Below are 22,514 nucleotides of genomic sequence, written 5' to 3'. Positions count from 1 at the left end.
TTGTAGTTCATCTTTTGCAAAAGCTTTGCATCAGAAGACACTTGTGTGTTTCCCTACTTTGATAGTATGTTCACATATTACTGCTAACCATTTCTATTTAGGCATCCTGATATTTAGAGATAAACAGGCAGCAGTTGAAGCAGAGGTCCCCTTGTGTAATTTGTCAAAGTTAATCACTCTTGGTCTTTCATGTTTTTCAACTGTCTTGAGCTCTTACAATAATGTCTAGGTGAGAGCAGTGTGTTTGATAAATGAAAAACAGAAGGTTATCATTCCATTTGTAGTGTCATGTCCTGAAAAATATGTAATCCTTGAGAAAGGTGGTGAGCAAGAGCTTGTTCAGCATTGCCTCAGAATCCAGCTTCCCCTAGCAATGAACATGACAAAGCAGAAAGCCTGAATTGTTATTCTGTTTGCACATCTGTAGTTAAAATCTGAACCAAGAGCAGAATAGGTGTGGTCACACCCAGAAACCCTACAGGCAGCTCTAAACTGCTGTTAGGCTGGGAACAGAGCTCCAGCTCTTAGTTCTGTGATCAAGCAAAAGCTTTTTCTCAGAAAGGGAACAGTGAATTTTTTGTCATATAAAATGAAAGAGTGTAGTCAATAGATAAATTGATCGTGCCAGTAATTACAGTTGTGTTAAGTCTTCATCAATTCTCTTTTCTACAGACTTAGTCAATGATGTTTTTTATTTCTATTCGACACACAATCCTTGCCTTTCTAGCTAGGTTTCTGAAAGTCCTCGTCAATAACCTTTCCTGGGTGTTCGGCTCAGCAGCATCTTTGAATGACTCATCTCTGCATTAATTCAACAGTCCAGTTCTTAACCCTGCAAGGCGCCAAGTCAGCATAAACAATGACCATGCCCCCTTAAATCATTCTTCATAACGATCTCTTTGGTCAAGAATTTAATGTCTGTACTTGTCAATATTCAAGACAAGTCACCTAGGGCTCTATCAACAAAAAAACCCTGCCTCTAGAACTAGCAAATGCTTTGTCTGCTGGTTAAGCAGTCACCTTGCAATGAGGGAAGTTAATCCTTTCTCTCTGTTTAAAACACAGACAAGCAAATGGTTTGTCTCCGAGGTAAAGTCATTGACTCTTACTTATTTATTGGCTAGTTTTTTGGATTTGGAATTCTTTTATTTTAAACTATATTTATTTCAGTTGAAATACACTAAACCATGCTTTCCTTAAAACAAGAAATATTTTCTTTTTTTTTTCTGGTCTTCCCACAGGGTTTTGCACAGAGTTTCCTCCGAAGAATGTCTCACCGAAGTTCCATTCCTGGCTGCGGTGTCACTTTTGAGATAGTCTCAAATATTCCAGAGGTAAATAAGGAATCAGAGTATCTGAAATTGGCCAAAAGCCTCTAACTTTATGATTTTCCCTTATTTCAGGCATGCTGGCTCTTGCTGCCGCAAGCATTAACTATGGTTCTTATAAAAGATTAAGCATGTTCCTTTGCATGCTGTGACTTAGCAACAACCTATGCCTTATCAACATCACTGTGAATTTCGTTGAGTGAGCATCTGTTTACTCAGATCCTTGAAGAAAGAAAGAGAAGAAAAAAGAGGAGTAAAGATGAGGCGAAGTGCTTGATGTAGGGATCATGAAAATACGTTAAAAAAATAACAAAGTGGCTTTTTCTAAGTAATGTCTTTAATGCAACTCTTGATTCCTGAGTATGTTCATAGTTAAGTGCTAATCCTTTCTTTCCAAACAGATGCTCTATCAGAGCACTTGTAAAAACATTAACACGTGAAGAGCCAAAAGTCTGATTGCTGACAGACTCTGTCTTTTATTTTCTGCTGTATTTAGCGCTCTGCGGCGAAATGTTTCTCAAGCAATGTTCTATTTCTTTTTCTTGTAAGTCATTTGTTTTCCTTGGAGGATAAGTAATGCCCTGAATGTATTTAAGCACTTCTTAATTACAAAAATATCTGAATGCAACCCTTTTGCTAATTGGTGACAATGTCTCACCGTGAGACTTTCAAAACCCAAACCAAAAGAATAATCACCACGTATAGCTTGAGATGACTGTGACAGTGGTAGGAGCACCCAGGCAGTTTGCATGGCACAAGTTCCTTCCATGTATTTAGAAACCTCTACCAAGACATCTGAATCCTGAGCTTAAGGTCAAACCATGCTGAATCTATCCTGTGTGTTTTAAAAATGTATTTTTTCAGGACAGGTATGGGAAATTTTTACTTTGTTTTAAAAGGATGGCGTTTCATTTCATCTTCCTAGGATGCCCAAGGAGCTGAAGAGCGGGAGGCACTAGCCAGAATGGCAGCAAATGTTGAAGATGCAGCTTCGGCTGACTCGGAAGCCTATATTGAGAAGTACTTGCGGAGTGTGCTGGCTGTGGAGAACATTCTCACCTTGGATCGTCTGCGCCAGGTCTGTTTTTAAGGCTGTAGCAGACAGCAGAGCGTGTGCTTACTGAGAAGAGCACATGGTGATGCAAATGTTCTCAGAAGTGCATGCAATGGCTAACAAACCAAAAACACCACTTCAGTGCATTCCCCAGCCCTACAAAGTGTGTGTGTGGCAAACATCCAAAGAAGCAAATGTAGCTCTCTTTACAGAGACATTCTCACTCAACTACCTGCAATATGGGTAGATGGGAGCTTTATATCAAATGTGCTCTTATGGGATCCGTTTGTTTGTTGTTAAGACCGTGCATTGCTAATTATGGTTCAGAAGTAGTGGCGTGGCATTAGCCTTTGGTTTCTGAAACTTGGGCTTTAGTAATTTTCTGAAGTTTCTAGTGGAATTCTTGTCGTTTTGCTAATATTCTACCTTGAAGTAACCCTACCTGTTCTGTCAATAAATAAGATATAGATTGATTTAATCATAAATACTGCTACTTGATCTGTTTACCAGGAAGAATACAGGAGAGAGGAACATTTGTTGAAAATTGTTCTTCTGGATATAAATTATGCAAGCACAAAAGAACGTTATGCAAAACAAGCTAGAGTATGTGCCTGCCCACTATAAAATATTAGTGAAGTGTGATGCACTCTAAGTACGGAAAGCAAGTTCCCTGACTTTATTTAGTTTAAAGTATTAGAATAGCAGCTGAGCTAGGAAAGGGAAACTTAGTCTTCACATCTGTAACAGTTATCTCCTAGATTTTACTAGTTGTAAAATCCTATGTGTGCCACTCAGCAAAATGCTAGATGTTAAAGTTTAGCCACTCTTTTCTAGCCATGCTACATGCAAGTTTTAGGCTGCAGTAGACTTCACAGACAGGAGCCTGTGCAGTAAGACTATTTGGAAACCTTTTTCTTGTATAGACAAAACTATCCTGGGATGGTTGGAGCTTAGATGCTTGCAAAACATGCATATATTCTTTGTTTGGCTTCTCTATGATTGGCAGGAAGTGGCTGTAAAAGAGCAGCTAATGGGAAAAGGGAAACTCTACCGCAGGAGCCTGAGCTCTCCCAATGTGAACCGGGTGAGTATTCCCTGCTGGTGTCTGCAGCATCTTGAGGGCAGCAGGTCCAGTCTTTCAATTACCGTTCCTTATGATGCCAGAGTTATAGACTGTAGCAATAAATTCCCTTCTGTTTGACCCTTCTGTTTGTCAGTACTATTTGTGAGCATGTGAATTGCTAAGCAGACACAAAATCTGCACATATTCACGCTTTAACCACACAAGCTGGTGTGCTTGTAAGCATCCCTATAAATCCAGACTATCTGAAAAAGCAATGTAAAAAGAACTTCCTTCTTTTTTATTTCTGAACGCTGGAGGTTTTTTAATCCAGCTATCAAGTTGAAGTTTTCTTTTCTTTAGAAGATTTGAAAGCAAATTACAAGTATTTACTGAACTTAAACTTTGTAACAGTGTTGTAGGGACATTATCTTTTCCTGTTTAGTGCATAAGAAAAATAAGACTTCTGTTGTCCAAAATCTGGAATTAAATGCTTTGGTAGACCTGGTAATCTGACTTGACAGATTCTGGCTCCTCCCAGGTCAATAATTGGGATTTCACCTTCCATCTCTTGGATTTCAGTTCTGCTTTAACTGCAGATTTCTTTGCACTCTTCCTCATGTTTGTATAAGTTGCTTAGGTTTTAGTTAAGAAATAATTCTGATTGCCTCAATTGTTTCAGCTTTCTGGAAGCCGCCAAGATTTAGCACCCCCCTATAACCTGAGCAGTAACCGGGTAAGTACCTGAAGGTCTCCTGGGAAATCTGCAGAAAAAAGGTAGCTGTGGTTACTGCACTATTCCAATTAACAGGGGCATGAGTGGGAAGTGTCTGTAAAAGATGGGGCACACCCATATGCTCCTCATATCCTTGGGACTGCTCCTAGGGCATATACTAGCTTTGGATGTGCTACGTTAGACTGCTCTAGGAGGGTTCCCAGGCCTTCATCAGTCACATAGTGCTGCTGCCTGCTGCTGTGGGATGTACCGTGGCAGACCTGAGTTGAGCAGACAAGATTAAATGTAACCATCCATCACACAGGAGTTCACTTGTCAGGGGACATTTTCTCCTTGCCAAGCTTCAGAGCTCTTCCAAAGCTTTTACCTGGGTGGATGCAAAGCTCTGGGGTAAGAGACACATTTAGGTTTATATGTAAGTTCAGGTCCTCCTCTAGGACAGAATAGAGGCCTGTTAAGAGAGTGTCTGACCTTCAGAGGGAAACCAGCAGTCTTAAGCTTGCGGTGTGCGATAATTCAGCCCATTACGTTCCTTAAAAATAACAGTATAGATCAAAGGTATTTCTTTAAAAAGTGAAAGATTACATTTAAACTTGTTTTCCAAAGCCTAGATAAACTGAAGGGTCTTCTCCTGATAGATATTCTGCCAGCGAGTGGGTAGTCATTTTAAAAGGAAGAATCTAGTGGTGACAAGGCATTTTAATGCATAATGTCATTGCACAGAATAATAGAATTTTGATGTAGTACTCTAGCAATGCTTGCTAAATCTGCTACATCTGATCGACAAAGAGAATGCTAAAATATGTGCAGGTGATAAAGTGCTTATAGCAACTTCTATTTGGAGAGAACTGTGGGATGTTTCAATATTGGAAGATTTTAAAGCAAAAATTAAAGACTAGAGTTCTTAACGATTTCTGTTTTTCTCCTCCCTTCCCCTCGGTGATTTCTCTCATTGCATGTTTCAGAGTCCAAAGGTCCCAGCAGAGGTAACGCATTAGGTCCACCTAATGAGTGGGATAATAATTTTATCTCACTATAAAGTTTATTTTGCTCACTTACACGCTTTTACTTTCTGCTTTGAAGATGCTGCCAGCGGTGTCTCATGTGCATAGTACATAGCAAATGAGTTTTTCCATTGAAAAGCCTGTCATTAATGCAGTGTGAAACTGGTACAAATGAGAGAAGTTTCTCCTTCTTGGATGCGTCTTATGGTTTGTTATAGAGCTAGAGCTATTAAAGGCCATTTCTCACAGTTCTTTGGACAGAGAGAAGTTATTTCAGGAATGACCTCATCTTGGCTAAAAAAAAAGATAGACATGAAAGAAGCAAGTATGTGCCACTCAAGTACATTAGCCTGGAGAGGAGAGAAACGTTGAGAGTTTCTTCCAAATCTTACTCAGGCTTTATGGCTTTCAATAGTTCAATGTTAACTCCTGATTTCTGTGAAAGAATGACTTAATACTAGGCCAGTGGAAAACCATGTTTATCCTTAGTATCACGTTCACACTCTCGGAGTGACCGTCTGCCCCCTTAGTTGTGCCAAGCTTTGGTTAACCAGAGTCAGTGGGTTGTGCTTTGCATGGGGCTCTGCAGCTCCTCACCGTGGTTGATGTAGCCGCTGGCAAATGCCCTGGGCCACCTGAACGTGGAGCTGAGATTGCATTTCTCGCCTCTTTGCTTGCAGCATGCTTCGCTTCAAGGCACTTGTTACTCAGGACACTCCTCTCTGAGGTTTTTCTGATTTCAAATGGATCTTTTGTTCAGTTTCCATAGGGAGAGGAACGAAAGGGTTTGTAATCACAGTGGAGTGTTGAACAAACCCTTGAATGTTCCTGTAGCACACAGAAGGCATCAAGCACACTGGTGGTATCAGTCCTATCTACCTTTGCATAAAGGATCTGAGAAATATTTTACCAGGAATTTGGGGCTTTTTACAAGTGACTGTAATATACTGATCTCAAACGTGTGGTTTAGTATAACATAAGAAACATCAGTCACAGGATAGTAACGGCATCCTGAATGGGGCACAGAACTAATCTATCATGCCCACATACTTAAATATTGGTGGAAGCCCTCGGCACGTTTCAGAATATACCTCTCCTTAACTTCTATTTCATTACTTCATTTTTCTCTCTAATTTTAACATTACTATTTCTTGCATTCCTTTCATCTTTACCATGGAGTCTGAGCTTAGTGGAAAGGGTTCTTGAACCTCATTCCTGTATGCGAAGCATCGTTCACACAAATAAAACTATGAACTATGTGGAGTCTGCTCGATCCTTCAGCACTATGAATAGCCAAGATTCTCTCTCCTGTAAAAAAGAATATTAAACAAGTTAGAATAAGAAGTAAAGATGGTGTGTTGGTGCAACTGAAGCGTGCGGATCAGGAGTTTCCAAAATTAGGACCCAGATTCATTTTGCAGCCATAGCTGTATCTTTGTTTTTATAAATACCCCCGTGAGAAGCTAGAAAAGCCCTTCTCCAAGCCTGGAGCAGCAGAGAGGCTTTGGCACATTGTGAAAAAACATTGAAAAATATCTCTGTACTGAAACCACAGAGAGCTTGCAAAGAGCAGGATGACTCTCACGCAGAGATAGGCATTCATGTGAAATATTTAAGTCGCTGTTGGAATTTTTTTAATAGTAACCCATAAGATTAAGCTCCCTAACTGGCTGAGAAGGCAAGACGGTGCTTTCTAAATGTATTTCAGAGCACAGTCTTATAGATGTTTCATATTAGGTTAACAGGACTGCATTTGGTCTCACCTCTAAATCCTATCTGCTTGCTTAAATGAGAAGGCAGTAATCCTGTTATCACTACAGATCTGGTTAGAGTTGGGTGAGATAAATTTTATTTCAGATTGCACATCAGCATATCATGGAATCATGAAATCATTCAGTTGGAAAAGACATTTGGGATCATCGAGACCAACTGTACCTGTCCACTACTAAACCAGATCCCTGAGCACCTCTTCTACCCATCTTTTAAACACCTCCAGGAATGGTGACTCAACCACCTCCCTGGGCAGCCTCTGTCAGTGCCTCAGAACCCTTTTAGTGAAGAATTTTTTCTTACTGTCTAATCTGAACCTCCCCTGGCACAGCTTGAGGCCATTTCCTCTTCTCCTGTCACCTGTCAGGTGGTGCAGGAGTATAGTCTCTTAGTTATGATAGAAGATATGGAGCTGGATTTTCACATTCCAGGGCGTTTGCCTTGGAAGTTTAAAAATTCGGTTGACTTAAACTGGATGAATCAGATGCGCAAAGAATGGAAGCACCTCTGACTTGTTTTACATTTCATCTTCAGACTATAACCACATACTAGTGACAAATGTCATAAGTTGTTCTTAAAATACCTTTGCACAGTAGTCATCCTTCCTGTCCCAAAGGTCCAGTAGCTCAAAAACCTTGTATGCAAAAGCCAAGTAAGACAAGACTGTGCCCCTTAACCTTCAGGTTTTACTAGGAACCAGAGTTTTTTCATCAGATTGGGACCGTGTAGATGAATTTGGATAATCTCGCTGTTCATGAGAACAAGTGCCTTTTGTCCCAGCTGCATGCTTGTATTTAAGTGCTACATGGTCACCTTTTCCTAAGCCTTTTCTGAACTGCTAAAATAATAAAAAGCAAGAACTATTTATTTCTCTTACCCAGTGGCAGCATTTTAATGGTCTGTCAGCTTCAAGAAAAGAATTGTCAGGTAAAGCCTACAGATGACTTAGGTAGCGATCACCTGTATTTGTTCTAAAGATTTTGTGCGTGTTGGTGCTGACCTGAAATAGAGTCCTCTGGTGTTTTTTGTAGAGGATATATGAAAGAAGGGAAGGCAGAGGAGAAGAAGGAGAAATATAAAACACTTTATAAGTGGTTCTGTATCAAAATACATCAAGGGATATCTGTTCTTCCAGTGGCTATTTCTGATTTGTTAAATTAAGTCGCTTGACCTCTGTTTGGTCACTTGGCAGAGACCAAATATATTCATGAAATGATGGCTCTTCTGGACAAATGATTTACAAGCTTCCTTCTTTTCTCTTGCCACCCTTCTTGATACAGGGAAGATTCACAGTGCTTAAATAATACCATTTGCTCAGACTTAAACTTTAAGTGTTTCTGCTAGTGAATGCACAAAGTAATCATGTGAGAGTGCTCTATAACATGCGTAGGTGAAAGCTGAGAACTTCATCAAGTTAATATAGTTAATATTTCTATTTTTTCTTTTTTGTGAGATTGAGATGGGTTATTGTTCAATCCAGTTTAGTAAAATCAATCATTCATGGAGTACCTTTTGCCTCTGCAGATTCTTCACATGATAGTTGACCCTTTCAGTTCCCGTCAGTGTTTTCTTTTGCAAGTGTTTCTCCCCCTGTTGCCCTGATTTACCTGCTTTTTAATGGTTTGCTGTCATCTCAGAGTTGAGGCTCGCATGGCCTCTAACAAATATGAACTTCAGTCTAAAACAATGATCTTTCCACTCCAAAGCAAATGTTATTTAAAAACCCAACACCCAACATACTTCAAGTACATGGCTAGACGAATCCTGTTCTCGAGTGCATATTCCTGTTCTTGGACCTGCATTTTATTGAACTTGGTAAAATGTAGAACATTGATTTAAAATTAAGTGGAAATCCTGGTCATCCTTAATATTAAGACTGAAAAAGAATTTCCTGAAGATCCTAAGAAAAAAAGTTTTTCCTAAGGAAAGAGTCAATAAATCTTGCCATTCTCGCTGTGCAGGATGAATATTCTGAAAGCAATTTGCTCTGTTTCTTACCTACTCTGAGTTTGGAATCATTCTCCAAACACATCTAGAAAGTGAGAAACTTGCCTGAAATGACTTTTCTTGGAACAGTTGGTGAAGGACACTTCTGACTCAAATTCTGATCAGAAAATTATTTGGTTGCTCCTTACCTGCATTGAGTCAGTGTTCTAGTAAGCTAGAAAACTTCCCTGTAATGGTCTTACTGTTTCTTATGTCTCTGTGCTCTCCAGAAGCACTTTTTTTTGCCCTATAGATAGAAGTATTAAGACGTGTCATTTTTGTCTATTTGTCTTTAGTAAGTGGATCATTATCCTATGATCCAACAGTAACACTACACAAACATCATTGTGTCCTCTTATAAAGAAGTCTTGGGATGCTTTGCATTCCTCAAGAGTTTTTTTTCTTAACCAATACCAAAACAGAATCGTGGAAGGGTTTGGGTGGGAAGGGACCACAAAGCCCTTCCAGTTCCAACAAGTGTGCAGTGGGCAGGGACACCTCCTACTGCATCAGGTTGCTCCAAGCCCCATCCAACCTGGCCTTGAACACCTCCAGGGATGGGGCAGCCACCACTGCTCTGGGCAACCTGGGCCAGGGCCTCACCACCCTCACGGGAAAACATTTATCCCTAATATCTCACCTAAATCTCCCTTTTTTCAGTTTAATGCCATTCTCCCTTGACCTATCCTTGACCAAGAGCCCCTCCCCAGCTTTTCTGTAGCCCTTTTCAGTACTGGAAGGCTGCTATAAAGTCTCTCCAGAGCCTTCTCTTCTCTAGGCTGAACGAGCCCAGTTTTCACAGCCTGTCTTCTTATGGGAGGCTCATAGCAGGCCAAACCAGAAGACAACAAAACCAAACAGTATTTCAGGATTGTTTGAGTCTTGTTATGACTTCCCACCAGATAGTTTACTTTTTTAAGCTCCTTCAGCACCAATGAGCTGGTGCATCTAAAAAATACTGAATTACACCAAGATACTTTCCGCGCCTGGGTAGAGTATAAAGTTTTTTCTTGTGTTTTGGTTCTTCTCCTGCAAACTAACCCATCAGTGGGAGCCAGAAAAGGAGACTTTGGGAAATGTTTGAGCATAGTCTAAAGTCTTTGTCTGTTTCCATGCTGGTTTTCAGTGTCTGCTGCAGGGTGTGAAATGATCAAAGTGTCAGGATAAGGAAGCAGTTTCTGAAGCAGTAGTTTGAATGTAAGTGGGGCAACACAGCATGTGGTGGAAAGGAGACCTGCACTGGTGAAAACACAAGAGAGCAGAAGCCTATGTAAGAGTTTCTGTGGAGTGATAAAGGAAAGAAGCATTTTGTAGGAAGAATTTTCTAGACTATGCCTGGCTTTTTGATGTGTCTAATAAATAAATGAGTTATGGGTCAAAGATGATGCTGAAGTTGGGGGCTTAATGTAGAACAGCTCTGTCATCCACGCTGATAGAGCAGGAAGCTTTAAAGAAGGGCTTGAACACCAAAGTCCTCAAAAATACAAGACTAAACAAACGCCTGGTGTTACTGCAAGTCCCAGCCTGGGTTACATCAGATTTGACATTCAGGATGGCTGCCTCCAGTCAACCCAGACAGCAGTTAGTCTTTAGGTATCCTGAATGTTACTTCACAGGAAAAACACGGGTTGTCTCTACATCTGATAATACAGATGTTAGCTGGTTGAGGTCTGCAGACAGGTGCTGCTCTGCAAACGTGCAACTTACTTGCTATTCAAAGCAGGAGAGCTTCTATGGGACTAACTTATAGATCCAAATGGAAACGATTTTTGCTCTGGGCTGCTCAGTGTGACCTTCAACCCATTGGAGAAATCTATTCCTCCTATCCTGGCTTATTTATTATTTGTGAAACATTCATGACTTCAAGTTACAGTTAAGATTAGTTTAGCTGCCTGTCATTTTTCTGTTCAAGGTCAGATTATTTCCTTGCATCCGACAGCGAGAAGCTTCTTAAAAAGTGCATTTCCCCCAGCCTCTTTCCCCAGGATGTGGCAATTCCATCCATCCTTTGTGACTCCTTTCTAGTATGTTTGCTATACCATCTTGTTGTAAAAGTATTTCTCTTTCTGTTATGTCTTTTTTAAAGTAACTAGCAAGCTTCAGATACAGATGCAATATAATCCCAACAAGTACAGATATTGTACCAACCATAGCGTAACGGTTTGCCAGAAGTGGGATCAGACTTCAGTTTGTATTGGTTTAGCTGCTGCATCCTGTCTTTGCAACCTCTGTTTCTGGAAAAGTGAAACTTCGTAAGATTGTCACTCTGAGGGCTCTGTGCTACCTGAACAGGACAGCACTTTCCCACAAGACATGGATACTTCTTGTAGTGGTTGAGATGAGATTTTTTTTTAGCCCACGGACTCTTAAACAGATATTGAATGCCCTTAGAGTGTCCTGTAAATTAAGTTAATTAGTACCATACAGCTTTATTAGAGCCTACTCTTTAGCAGTGCAAAGGAGCCACATTGGAAGGCATTCCAAGTGCACCAGTATCAGAAATCTGCAGGACAACTACATGGATTTCAGTGCCTTCCCTTCAGCTCTGCACACTTAATGTGGTGCTCAGTTTGGAATATACTCTCTGCTGTCAACATGGAACTGTACAGTCTTGTATCAACAGAGACCCTTTGGCCAGTCACTTACTGTAATCACTGCAGTCAAACCCTTGAATGATTTTACATACCAAGATGATACAGTGTGGAAAAAACAATTTGGCCACGTAGATTCTTGACACTCATCCACTGATATGAAATACCGGCTTGGAGATTCTCCTTATTAGACAAGAGCCAGTTTCTGAGCCCTAAGGTTGAGATGAAAGATGCAACACTGGACCTTTATAAAAGTGAGAGAAATCACACCCCGGGTGCAGAGCAGTTTGTATCCATTTGGATCCACATGAAGACCCAACTAAGGAATCCTTGGGAAGGCAGATGGCCTACTGCTTTCTCACTTGCTGTTTCTTCCTACCTCATGTACACCTGGGCTCTTGCAGGTCTGAAAATCATCTTGCTTCATCTTCCCCAACCATGTCAAAACTCTCACCTGTCTTCTCTTACCTGGAGCCAAGAAAAAGAGTATTTGCAGCTTGTTGTTGTGTACTCCATCTCTCTCTTTTCCATGCTGTTAGAAAAATTGTGCTACCACAGTTGCTTTTCCTGATCTGATCTGTTCATCCATTATCTGACCCTAGGCACTAACCTTTAGGTCTAAGATCCCAATTTTTTTTCTTATTCAGAGCTCTGTCTGTCCTCACACCTTCTTTTTGAGAGATGTAGAATCATAGAATGGTTTGGATCGGGAGGGACCTTAAAGATCATCTAGTTCCACCCCCTCGCCATGGCAGAACTTCACTCATGGCTGCTTCCAGAGTGGATACACAGAATATTTGAGAATTTTGGGCAGACAATACTGTTTTAGTTTTACCTACTTGTAATATACTCAGCTTCCAAAACACAGCTGCACCATTGAGTGAAATATTATACCTTTAAGGTCTATTAAGTAGCTTTTTTATGTGGCTTGATGCTGATGGGAGCTGAGGGTGCTTATCTTTGCAGAACTGGGTATTTCAACAGAAAGTGCCTCTGGGAAGGGTCTTTCCTCAGCTCTGTGCATTCTGAACTTTGCAAGGGGGCTCTGCGGGCTGGCATGGTATGTAAGTAAGCCTGAACTCTTGCTGGTGTGCTAACTTTGAAAAATACAACTTCTTGTTTTCATTAGGGCCGATGGGAGAGTCAGCAAGATGTATCCCAAGGTGCCACAAATTCCAGTAGAGGGATTAGCCCATCTCGTACCTCACTGCCAGGCTCTGGACAGCAAAACCACTCTCCAGATCCAGGTAAGGGCTTTCGTAAAGCTAAGACAACTTTCCTAAAAAATGGGGTGAAGATACCGTAGCCCCTGAATGTCACGTAAAGCTGAGCTGCTTTCAGAGATGCAACTTTCTTCTTCAGAGCAAAGTCCATGCAGTTCCCTCTCTGAGAATGTTTAATAGTTGCAGTGAAGCTGCTCAGAGTCTAGGCAACTCTAACCAGCCTCTTCTTTAAATCTGACGATAGTTCTGCCAAGAGGTAAATGCTGCTTTTAAAGTTATCTGGAAGTGCAGTCTTGACCTCAGTTGTATGATTTCTAAAGCTGAAAGTTAGCTGGGTTCTGAATATGCTATCCATTACGTGAGCAAAATAGCAAGGTTGCTAATGTTTTAGACAAGAAGCAGCACTAGAACTGGATGGAAATTTTGCAGCTGAAGTGCCTAATATGTAACTGAGAGTGCAGAGGTATGTAGTAGTGATGCTTTCTATGGCTGCCTTGGTTTTCGGGGGGGTTGTTTTGATTTGGGGTGGTTTTCCTTTCTCCAAATTGTAACTGTTCTCATGTTTGAATTTTTCCAACAGGTATTGGTAGCCTTGCTGCATCCTACCTGAATCCTGTTAAGTCCTTTGTGCCTCAGATGCCAAAGCTGCTGAAGTCTCTCTTTCCTGTTAGAGATGACAAAAAGGGATGGCAGGCCTCTCCTCTTGCACAGCAGGTAAAATATTAAATCAAATAGGCTTGCAGTAATATTGGTGAGTGTTGTTGGACTTGCTGGCAAAGTGCTATTTTAGATGCTGTTGCAGCGCAAACCAAGCTTTTAGTCATAGTAAAGCCTTGTGATGCATTTCCCCTCCATTTTGTCCAGAGATAGTGGTGCTGTTTAAAGTATTGATACACTCGGCCCACTTGGCTTTTTTCAAGTGCCAAGTGCACTACCAGCATGATTTATGGTAATACCACTTGCAGCAACAATGGTAGAATTTATGAAGTGCACTTAGTGTTGTTTGTGTGTTGCCAAGTGGAAAATGTGATTCTATTTTTAATTTGTTATTTCCTATACCATTCCCCTCACCCCTCACCCCAGCTCATAGAATCCTAGAATCATAGAATGCTTTGGGTTGGAAGGGACCTTAAAGCCCATCCAGTTCCAACCCTGCTGCTGGATCAGGTTACTCCAAGCCCCATCCAACCTGGCCTGGAACAGTTCCAGGGATGGGGCATCCACAACTTTCCTGGCAACCTATTCCAGTGCCTTACTGCCCTCATCATGAAGAATTTCTTTCTAATGTCTGATCTGAATCTTCTCCCTTCCAATTTAAAGCCATTCTGCCTCATCCCTTGTAAAAAGTCCCTCCCCAGCTTTCTTGTAGGCCCCCTTCAGGTGCTGGGAGGCTGCTCTAAGGTACCCCTGGAGCCTTCTCTTCTCCAGGCTGAACAACCCCAGCTCTCTCAGCCTGTCCTCATAGCAGAGGTGCTCCATTCCTCTGATCATTTTTGTGTTCCAGTAGTTCCATATCCTTCTTACGCTGGGGATTCCAGAACTGGACACAGGACTCCAGGTGGGATCTAACAAGAACGGAGCAGAGGGGGAGAATACTCTCTCTTGCCCTGCTGGCCATGCTTCTTTTGATTCAGCCCAGGACCTTCTGGGCCGTGTGCGCACTTTGCCGGCTCATGTTGAGCTTCCCATAAGCCGCCACCCTCAAGTCCTTCTCCTCAGAGCTGCTATCAGCCATGTTGTCTCCCAGCCTGTACTGAAATGCAAATTGCCCCAGCTCAGGTTTAGGAACTTGCCCATCTTCTGTTCTGTACTTTGGACAGTTGCTTTTGTTCCTTCTCTTATCTGTTCCACATGTCAGAGAAGCATTTGATTTTTTCTGGATGCTGTGCTGCAGAACTCCACCTGCTCCAGATGTGGCTTTTGTGCTCTGAGCAGTGCACGATGCATGGTCAAGCAGATTAGAAAACACTGCTGTCTTTTAAAGAAAGGAGGTAAAATACAGAATCCCACTATGTATAATATGCTCTCATTCATTTGAGAGTCTGTAGTTTATTTATGAAGGACTAATCCTGTATAGTGTAAATCTGAAAGGTCTAAAAAAACAGTGTGAAGATAAATCTGGAGCCTGATCTCACTCACTAAAGTTTGTGGAAGTCTGTTCTGTCTGTGCTTTGTTGACCGTCCAGCTCACTCTGCTCTCTTCTCATTTACTTATCTGGAGTTCTGGAAGCACATTACCTGTTAACTTAGACCTTTCCATACCTCGTCACATGCAAACAAATGTTTTAAGTGATGTCTTTCTTAAAATAAAGCAGAACAAACCCTGAATTCCCAAAGCAAGTGTTTTCTCTGATTGGATCCAGACATTCTGTTCCATTGTTTGGTACAACTGAACTTGGCATTTCAAGAGTGCCTGAGGATTACAGGAAGTTGTTTTGTCATTATAGAAGTACAGTGAAATAGTAAATAAATAAGTAGACGAACATTAAATGCACTAACACTTCAATACTCGTAAAATTAACATATGACAAACCTGGCACACATCAAAATAAGGCAGATTTAAAAGAGAACAAAATTGTAGTGAAAGTATTAAACGGAGCAAATTTTGCTCCCAAATCTTACCTAATTTAATGCTTTACATTTTCACGTTGCCGTTTGCTTACAACACCCTTAATGTTGAAATTATAACCATACTCATCTATGAAATTTAGAGAATTAAAATTAAGACAGTGGCTTTCTTAAAGGTATTCGGGTATCAAAAGATGCAAATAGGTGCTCTTTACAATTGCAGTGAGAGCCTTTCACACCTTCTTGAATCGGTGCTGAATCAATGAGAGCTGAGATTAGCAGGGAGGCCCAATTTCCTGCCTCTAGTCTAACCACCTGTTCCCACTCCTTCCTGCTGCTCAAGATCAGTCTTGCATTATTTGTCTTGAAGTCAGTTTTTAAACTACAAAGCCATCTATTTTAAGATTTTTTAATTTATGTTATGGATTACTATGGAAACTCAAACAGTCAGATCATGATCGTGACAGTTTTTAAGAGGAGAGAACGCTATTTCTGCTTTGTTTTTAAAAAAATGCTAATATATTAACAGGAGTGTGGGATGTTTTAATCATAGAATCATAGAATAATTTAGGTTGGAAGGGATCTTAAAAGATTATCCAGTTCCAACCCCCTCCTGTGGGCAGGGACACCTCCCACTGGATCACTCCAAGCCCCATCCAACCTGACCTTCAACACCTCCAGGGATGGGGCAGCTACGAATTCTCTGGGCAGCCTGTGCCAGGGTCTCACTACCCTCACAGGAAAACATTTGTTTCTAGTATCTCATCTAAATCTCTTTTTTTTTTTTTTAAAGCTGAAAACTGTTTCCCCTCATCCTATCCCTGCACTCCCTGCTGAAGAGCCCCTCCCCGGCTCTCCTGTAGGCTCCACTGCTTGGTTGCATTGGAGAGCAACCTTATGTTTTTCCATGACCGCTGGATCTGTATAACAGAACAGAAGCTTAAATTATTTGCTAATGGTTTGTAATAGAACAAGTCAATTGTCTTAGCGTTGCAACTCTTAGTAAGGAAACAGGGCCTCTTCGCTCCCACCAGCAGTGACAGCGCATCGAAGAGAGAGAAAAAATGGAAGGAACTGCTACAGAGGTAGCTACAGCTTCTCTTGGGCAGGACAAAAAATAAATAGGTGCTCTTGTAGCGAGACTGGCTTTATGACCATTAATATTATGTCTCGTAATCTTTTGTGCTGTTTCTTTGTAATGGCCTGATGATGCAAATGTAGCCAGAAGAATTTAAATGGTGGTGGTGATGAATGGCGATCGTGCTTGCTGGATGGTGGGGCTGCTGTGGGGGTCACTGTTTGGCAATCAGCTTTAACACCTTATCGCGCACCTGCCGGAGCGAGGCAGCGGGCTAGTAATTCTTGCCTAACTGTAGTAACCTACTGAGCGGAGAGGACACAAAAATGATATTTCCGAGTCTCAGAAAATACAGAACAATGCATCTTAGTTCTGTTGAGGAATATCACCTCGATATAAAGTGACAGGGGACATAAATGAATGTGCAAGGTGAGAGTAGGTGGTAAACTACAAAAAGCGTAAGAGGGAGGTGAAGCCAAAAGGCTATTTTAACTGTAATTGCAAAGGAATTTGACCCCTAACCAGGAACTGATGGACTTTGGTTGTCATAAACAACAAATTGAGAGCGCTAGGTTACTAAAGAGGGGGCTTTACAAAGCAAATGGAAAGATCTAAATCATCCTTTCCTTTGTTAAAAGCAAACTAGCAGATATGTAGTAACACGTTTTTGAACATAAATACCAAAAAGGAAAGTGCATCAGTTTATTACTTTCCCCATGTTCATCAAATAACTCCAGTGAATTCCAAAGTTCTTGTCAAGCTCCCTTCTCAGTTCATGTCTGTTATGTTATTTGAGGGTACTTTATTATCTAGTGACATTAAAACCTGTTCTGGACAGATGCTGGTAAACTACCTTGAGCTAGATGGCTGGCTCAGCTGTTTTATTGAATCTCCAGTATGTTATAGTTAAATTATCAGAGCTAGATGGCTGTACATCTCTGCAGAAAGCGTCAGATTTGTTTCGTTGTGCCTTGTAAGCAGGGTCTTACAGCTAAGTTGATTTTAGTGCTTCTGGGTATCATTTCCCAGGGAGAAGTACTTAACCTTTTTCCTAGTTTGTAACTGCAGTGAAATTCATCATGACCAAGCAGCTCTCCAAGTGGACGCGTTACCAAATCTCTGACTCCGTGCGAGTAAACAGAAGATGCAGTTCTGAGTGCTCATTCTGAAAATACCTTTTTTTTTTCTTTTTATTGCCCCTTGTGTACTGCTTTCAGTTTTGGGCCCGTCAGTACAAGAAAGATACTGAACTGCTGGAGCATGTCCAGAGAGGTTCAGCAAGGCTGGGGAAGGGTCTGGAGCACAGGGGTTATGAGGAGCAGCTGAAGGAACTGAGGTTGTTTAGCCTGGAGAAGAGAAGGATGAGGGATGAACTTACTGGTCTCTACAACCACCTAAAAGGAGGTTGTAGCAAGGTGGGTGCTGGTCTCTTCTCCCAAGTAACAAGGGATAGGATGAGAGGAAATGTCCTCAAGTTGTGCCAGGGGAGGTTTAAATTGGATATTAGGAATAACGTCTTTCCTGAAAGAGTGGTGAAGCCCTGGCAGGGGCTGCCCAGGGCAGTGGTGGAGTCCCCATCCCTGGAGGGATTCAAAAAACTTGTGGCCGTGGCAATTTGGGACATGGTTTGTTTGGTACAGTGGGGTTGGACTGACAGTTGGACTGGATGATCCTAGAGGGTTTTTCCAACCTTAATGATTCTATGATTCTGTGATTTCAAACATGTCATTATTTAGACTGGCACGAACCAGTCTTAAAGTAAGCGTGCACATACAGAAGTTATCTTTGCTTAGCAAAGTGGTCTTTCCCAGTGCTAGTTTTGTGTATCATCAGTGGTTGCCCGAGTTTTAAAAATGCAGAAGCATTCCAGTCAAGGTGGTGGCAGCTAACAAAATTGCTGTCTTTGACCTTCTGATGCAAGTTTAGTAACTAATCTGGAGAATAATGAACCGCAATTAATGAAATCTGCTCTCGTATTCAAGTGTGTTTCTCAGACAGCACATAAAATAATTGAAAGAACTTCCTGCTCTCTAATTAGTTAGATTGAATTAATTTGGCATAATAGGATTCTTTATGTAACTATCAGAACAGCTTCCGATGAAGCTGTTTATGTACCTAAAAGATTGGTTTCTGATGAAGCTGTTTATATACTTTTAAGTTGGAAAATGCCTATTTTCTCCTTTATCTGATGCCTTTAAATTAATTGTCAGTAGTCTGTAAATAAAAAAGAAGCCAACAATTTAAACCTTTTTCGGTTACCAGAATTGCTTTTTATTTTCCTAGTCTTTTCTTTACAAAGCTTAGTACCACAGCGTGCAAGATTTGAAGCCTCACCAGCCCTTATTGCTGATGGGGAAAAGTTTAAACACTTGTGTAAAATATGCAGGTGGATGGAGAATCAGAGTTTCATCTGTCTGTGCTTAATTATATTATGTACATGCTCGTGAAGCTTGTCTTTTTTATTAGCATGTCAAGGCTTTCATAGCATGCACCAAGCAGAATTACTGCTCTTTACCTTCTGATCCCGTTGATCTCCAGGACCTGCCCGTGTAATTACATTTTAGGGCATCGTTGGGTGCTGACGTTAAAAATGTACATATTAAATTTCAATTTCTGATTTTTTGACATTGCTGTGGCAGAACCACCGACCAGTGTGCATTTGGTAAGTGGAATTTGGTCACCTTCGTACTCAAGAACCATGTTGGATGCTCACATGGCTTAAATGAGAGATCTTGAGTCACAGATGTCTTAAAAACAGTAAACTCTTTCAACTTCCATGGGCTAATATAATTTATTTGTGTTTTGTGGTATGGAAATAGAGACATGTGAGACATGGAGAAGGCAGCTCTCAATTGGTTATCTTTCACCTTCTGATGCTGATGTACTTTATCTTAAAGAATAATGAAATGCAGTTAATGAAAAACTATCTAAATAAACAAAAGCCTTTTCTGGCAGCGCATTAAAAAATAACAGTTTTGTGGATGTACATGGCACGTATTATAATTGTGAAAACTGGTATTCCTTAATCAAATGTAAATAATGTGGCCTCAGAGAACCTTCTTAAAAATCTCAAAGGCTTTATTTCAGAGTTTCAAGTAAAGAATCACTTGGATGCTATAATCAGCACAGCTCCACAGATCCTCTGTGGCTGGCAGAGCTCATGTGTGTCTCACTCTTGTGACTGAGCTGTTAGTGTTTTGATTTCTTTCTGAGTTCAGTTTTTGCTGTCATCCTCAAATGAATAGTTTTTATTGAGAATGAGTGTGGAAAAGTGGCTTTTGAAGTTCTTAGAGCAAACTGCTGAAACTTCTTTAAGAACTAACTTGAAAATGGTTACAAATTACCCTTTTAATCTGCCCAGACCTATGAATGCAGTCATTTAACAGCATAGAAAATAGTATGGTTAATTTTGCAAAATTATATTAGAAATGTGGAATTCAACAGTGTTATTGCGAACTGAAGTGTTCCACATATGGAAGGTGGAATAAGGTGAAATTGTTGTAAGAAGGTTGAGGTTGATCTCCTCTCCCTGACAGCCAGTGACAGAACAAGGGGAAATGGCCTCAAGATGCGCCAGGGGAGATTTAGGTTGGATATTAGGAGGAATTTCTTTACTGAAAGGGTTGTCAAGCAATGGAATAAGCCGCGCAGGGAGGTAGTTGAGTCACCATCCCTGGAGCTGTTTAAAAGATGAATAGATGTCGTACTTGGGGATATGGTCTCATGACAGACTTAGCAGGGCTGGATCGATGGTTGGACTTGATGATCTTAAAGGTCTTTTCCAACTGAAACCATTCCTTGTTTCTAAGATGGTTTTGTTTGGGTTAATTTTTAAATGCACAGTGTCTTTAACAGAAGAAAGCCTACAAACACCTGAAACTAAAAGCAACCAAACTTGTACTGGGGTTCAGATCTCCTTTTGGAATACAGGGCATATTATATTTGAATGATTAATGACCTTCAAATGGTTTTAAAATTGAGGGCAGATAGGAATATTGCTGGGGGGGTGGCTTTTTACAATGGATTCAACTGTTTTGGGTGTGTATGGGGGATTTGGAATTGTTACTGCACTGCTATGTGTGTCTTGCAAAAGTTTTTTATTGAGTGCTCAAAACTGATTTAAATCTACATTTAATGAAGCAACTGTTACGCCCTGCTGCAGAAGTTTCCAATAGCTGCTTTTAAATGGTGATGTGAACATAATACTGTCAGCATGGCAGTCCTTGAGTGCCGTCATTCCCATCTACGGATTGTAAAGCAGAGACGAGCAGTGGAATTTTTTTGGTAATGCCCTTTTGGGATTACATCAGCTCTAACCTTGGCCAGAGGATTTCTGGAGCTTGGAGGATGGTTCCTATATACCCTGGCCCAGTCTGTACTGTTGACTGCACTGAACTTACTGGGTTATTGGGTGTTAACATTGAAAGATTTTCATCCAGTGACACAAAGTCAAAAGGCTTTGTATTGAAGTCATCAGTGACCATTGTCACAGGCATTTTAAAACATGTTAACGCCGTAGAAATACGAAATGTATTTTTCTGCACTCATTGAAGAAGTTGCCGTTATATACATAGAATCACAGAATCACCAGGTTGGAAGAGACTCACTGGATCATCGAGTCCAACCATTCCTATCAAACATTAAACCATGCCCCTCAGTGTGATATATGTGATAGATGGTGTGGAAGAGTTCATTTAGGATTCATTTTGGTGCCTCTGTAAGTGGATGAGATCACAGAATCATAGAAGAGTTTGGGTTGGAAGGGACCTCAAAGCCCAGCCAGTTTCAACCACTTTGCCATGAGCAGGGACACCTTCCAGTGGAAGCTTAAAACCGTTTCCCCTCATCCTGTCCCTGCACTCCTTGATAAAGAGCCCCTCCCCAGTTTTCCTGGAGGCCCCTTTTGATACTGGAAGGGTGCTAGAAGGTCTCCCTGAAGCCTTCTCTTCTCTAGGCATTTGCTTTTCCTGCTAAGCTCACCAATGTGCCAGGTTGCTCTCCAGATTACACTAATCACTAGTAACTACATGGCTTTTGGTCACCTCAAAGTATGTGCAAGCCGACCTCTCATCTGGCCAGAAAACACTCACTCTTGGAAATCCTCACAAAGACACTGCACAGAGTAGCAGCTCTTAGAAAAAAAGACAATTTTTGTTCTACAAAGATTCAAAGATGCTTTAAAGTAAATTGCTTTCATGTTCTCTCTTACTCTGTATTTTGTCAGCTCGCTTGTAGAAATTGTGCCAAAAATTATCTCTGCTAAAGGGTCATGTTTTGCCATTGGGTAAATATATCGTCTATTTACGCTGTCGCTATCTACAAATGTTTAATGACAGAACTTGGCTCTCAATCCAGAAATATTTTTTCATCCAGTAAACATCTTCACAGATAGGAAAACACATTGTTTTCGGCACCCCCCCAAAGTAACTTGACTGCATTTCATAACAATGATTTGGTTTAGTAACCTTGCTACCCTGATGAGGGTGTTTTTACCCATCTGTTTCTTGTCGACACCAAAGTTGGGCAAGTGCCACTTCTCATAATTGCTTCTTTCTCCTATGTTTTTCTAAACATTGCTTGGCAAAGTTATTGTAGTTTTGGGATTCGTCATCCTTTCAGGAGGAGAACTTGATGAGGACTGATTAAAGTGTAGCGGATTTATTTCTTTTGCTATGTGATATCAGCTGGATTTTAAAGATTTCATGGATTTACATGCTGGAAGAACGGAGGGTTTTGAGAGAGAAAAAACCAGCACAAAATAACATTTTCCTCTGTTTATTTGTTTTAAAGGGAGGAAAGGAAATCAAAGGAACTGGAAAATATCTTCAAATACTTTTTCTTATTACAATTCCGAGTGCTTGTCTCTACGTAACCTCAGAGCTCATCCCAGAGATGGCACATATACTGGGAGAACATGGGGTAAAAAGAGTGTTATGGGGCCAGCATGAGAGCCTGGAGCTGCCTTTAGCCCCTGATACAAGCTCTGCTGAAAAAGGCTGTTTCTGCACCGTGTCAGATCACAGACAGCCGTGTGACAGCAACAAGGACAGTGTTTTGCCTTTGTGCCACCTTTCTGAGATGCCAAAATGCAGCGCTTTTAGCACTGGAGCATAGAG

General features: G+C 41.0%; 1 protein-coding gene across 3 annotated transcripts in view; it reads left to right on the top strand.

Annotated features, from left to right (window-relative positions):
* Nucleotides 1-22,514, top strand: part of KIF13B (kinesin family member 13B) — a 144,734-nt gene that overhangs the window by 108,521 nt on the left and 13,699 nt on the right. For 2 of the 3 annotated variants that reach the window (XM_069850602.1, XM_069850601.1), the window contains exons 32-37: nucleotides 1,242-1,334; nucleotides 2,254-2,406; nucleotides 3,389-3,466; nucleotides 4,125-4,178; nucleotides 12,659-12,776; nucleotides 13,333-13,466. In XM_069850602.1, the coding sequence (XP_069706703.1) occupies nucleotides 1,242-1,334; nucleotides 2,254-2,406; nucleotides 3,389-3,466; nucleotides 4,125-4,178; nucleotides 12,659-12,776; nucleotides 13,333-13,466 (630 nt within the window). Of the gene's footprint in view, nucleotides 1-1,241; nucleotides 1,335-2,253; nucleotides 2,407-3,388; nucleotides 3,467-4,124; nucleotides 4,179-5,143; nucleotides 5,165-12,658; nucleotides 12,777-13,332; nucleotides 13,467-22,514 lie in introns of all 3 variants that reach the window. The other variant, XM_069850600.1, reaches the window with a different exon arrangement.

The sequence above is a fragment of the Phaenicophaeus curvirostris genome, chromosome 2, assembly GCF_032191515.1.
Source record: "Phaenicophaeus curvirostris isolate KB17595 chromosome 2, BPBGC_Pcur_1.0, whole genome shotgun sequence".
NCBI lineage: Eukaryota > Metazoa > Chordata > Aves > Cuculiformes > Cuculidae > Phaenicophaeus > Phaenicophaeus curvirostris.
Note: the sequence above shows the minus strand (reverse complement) of the source record. Positions and strands in the feature narration are given on the sequence as shown.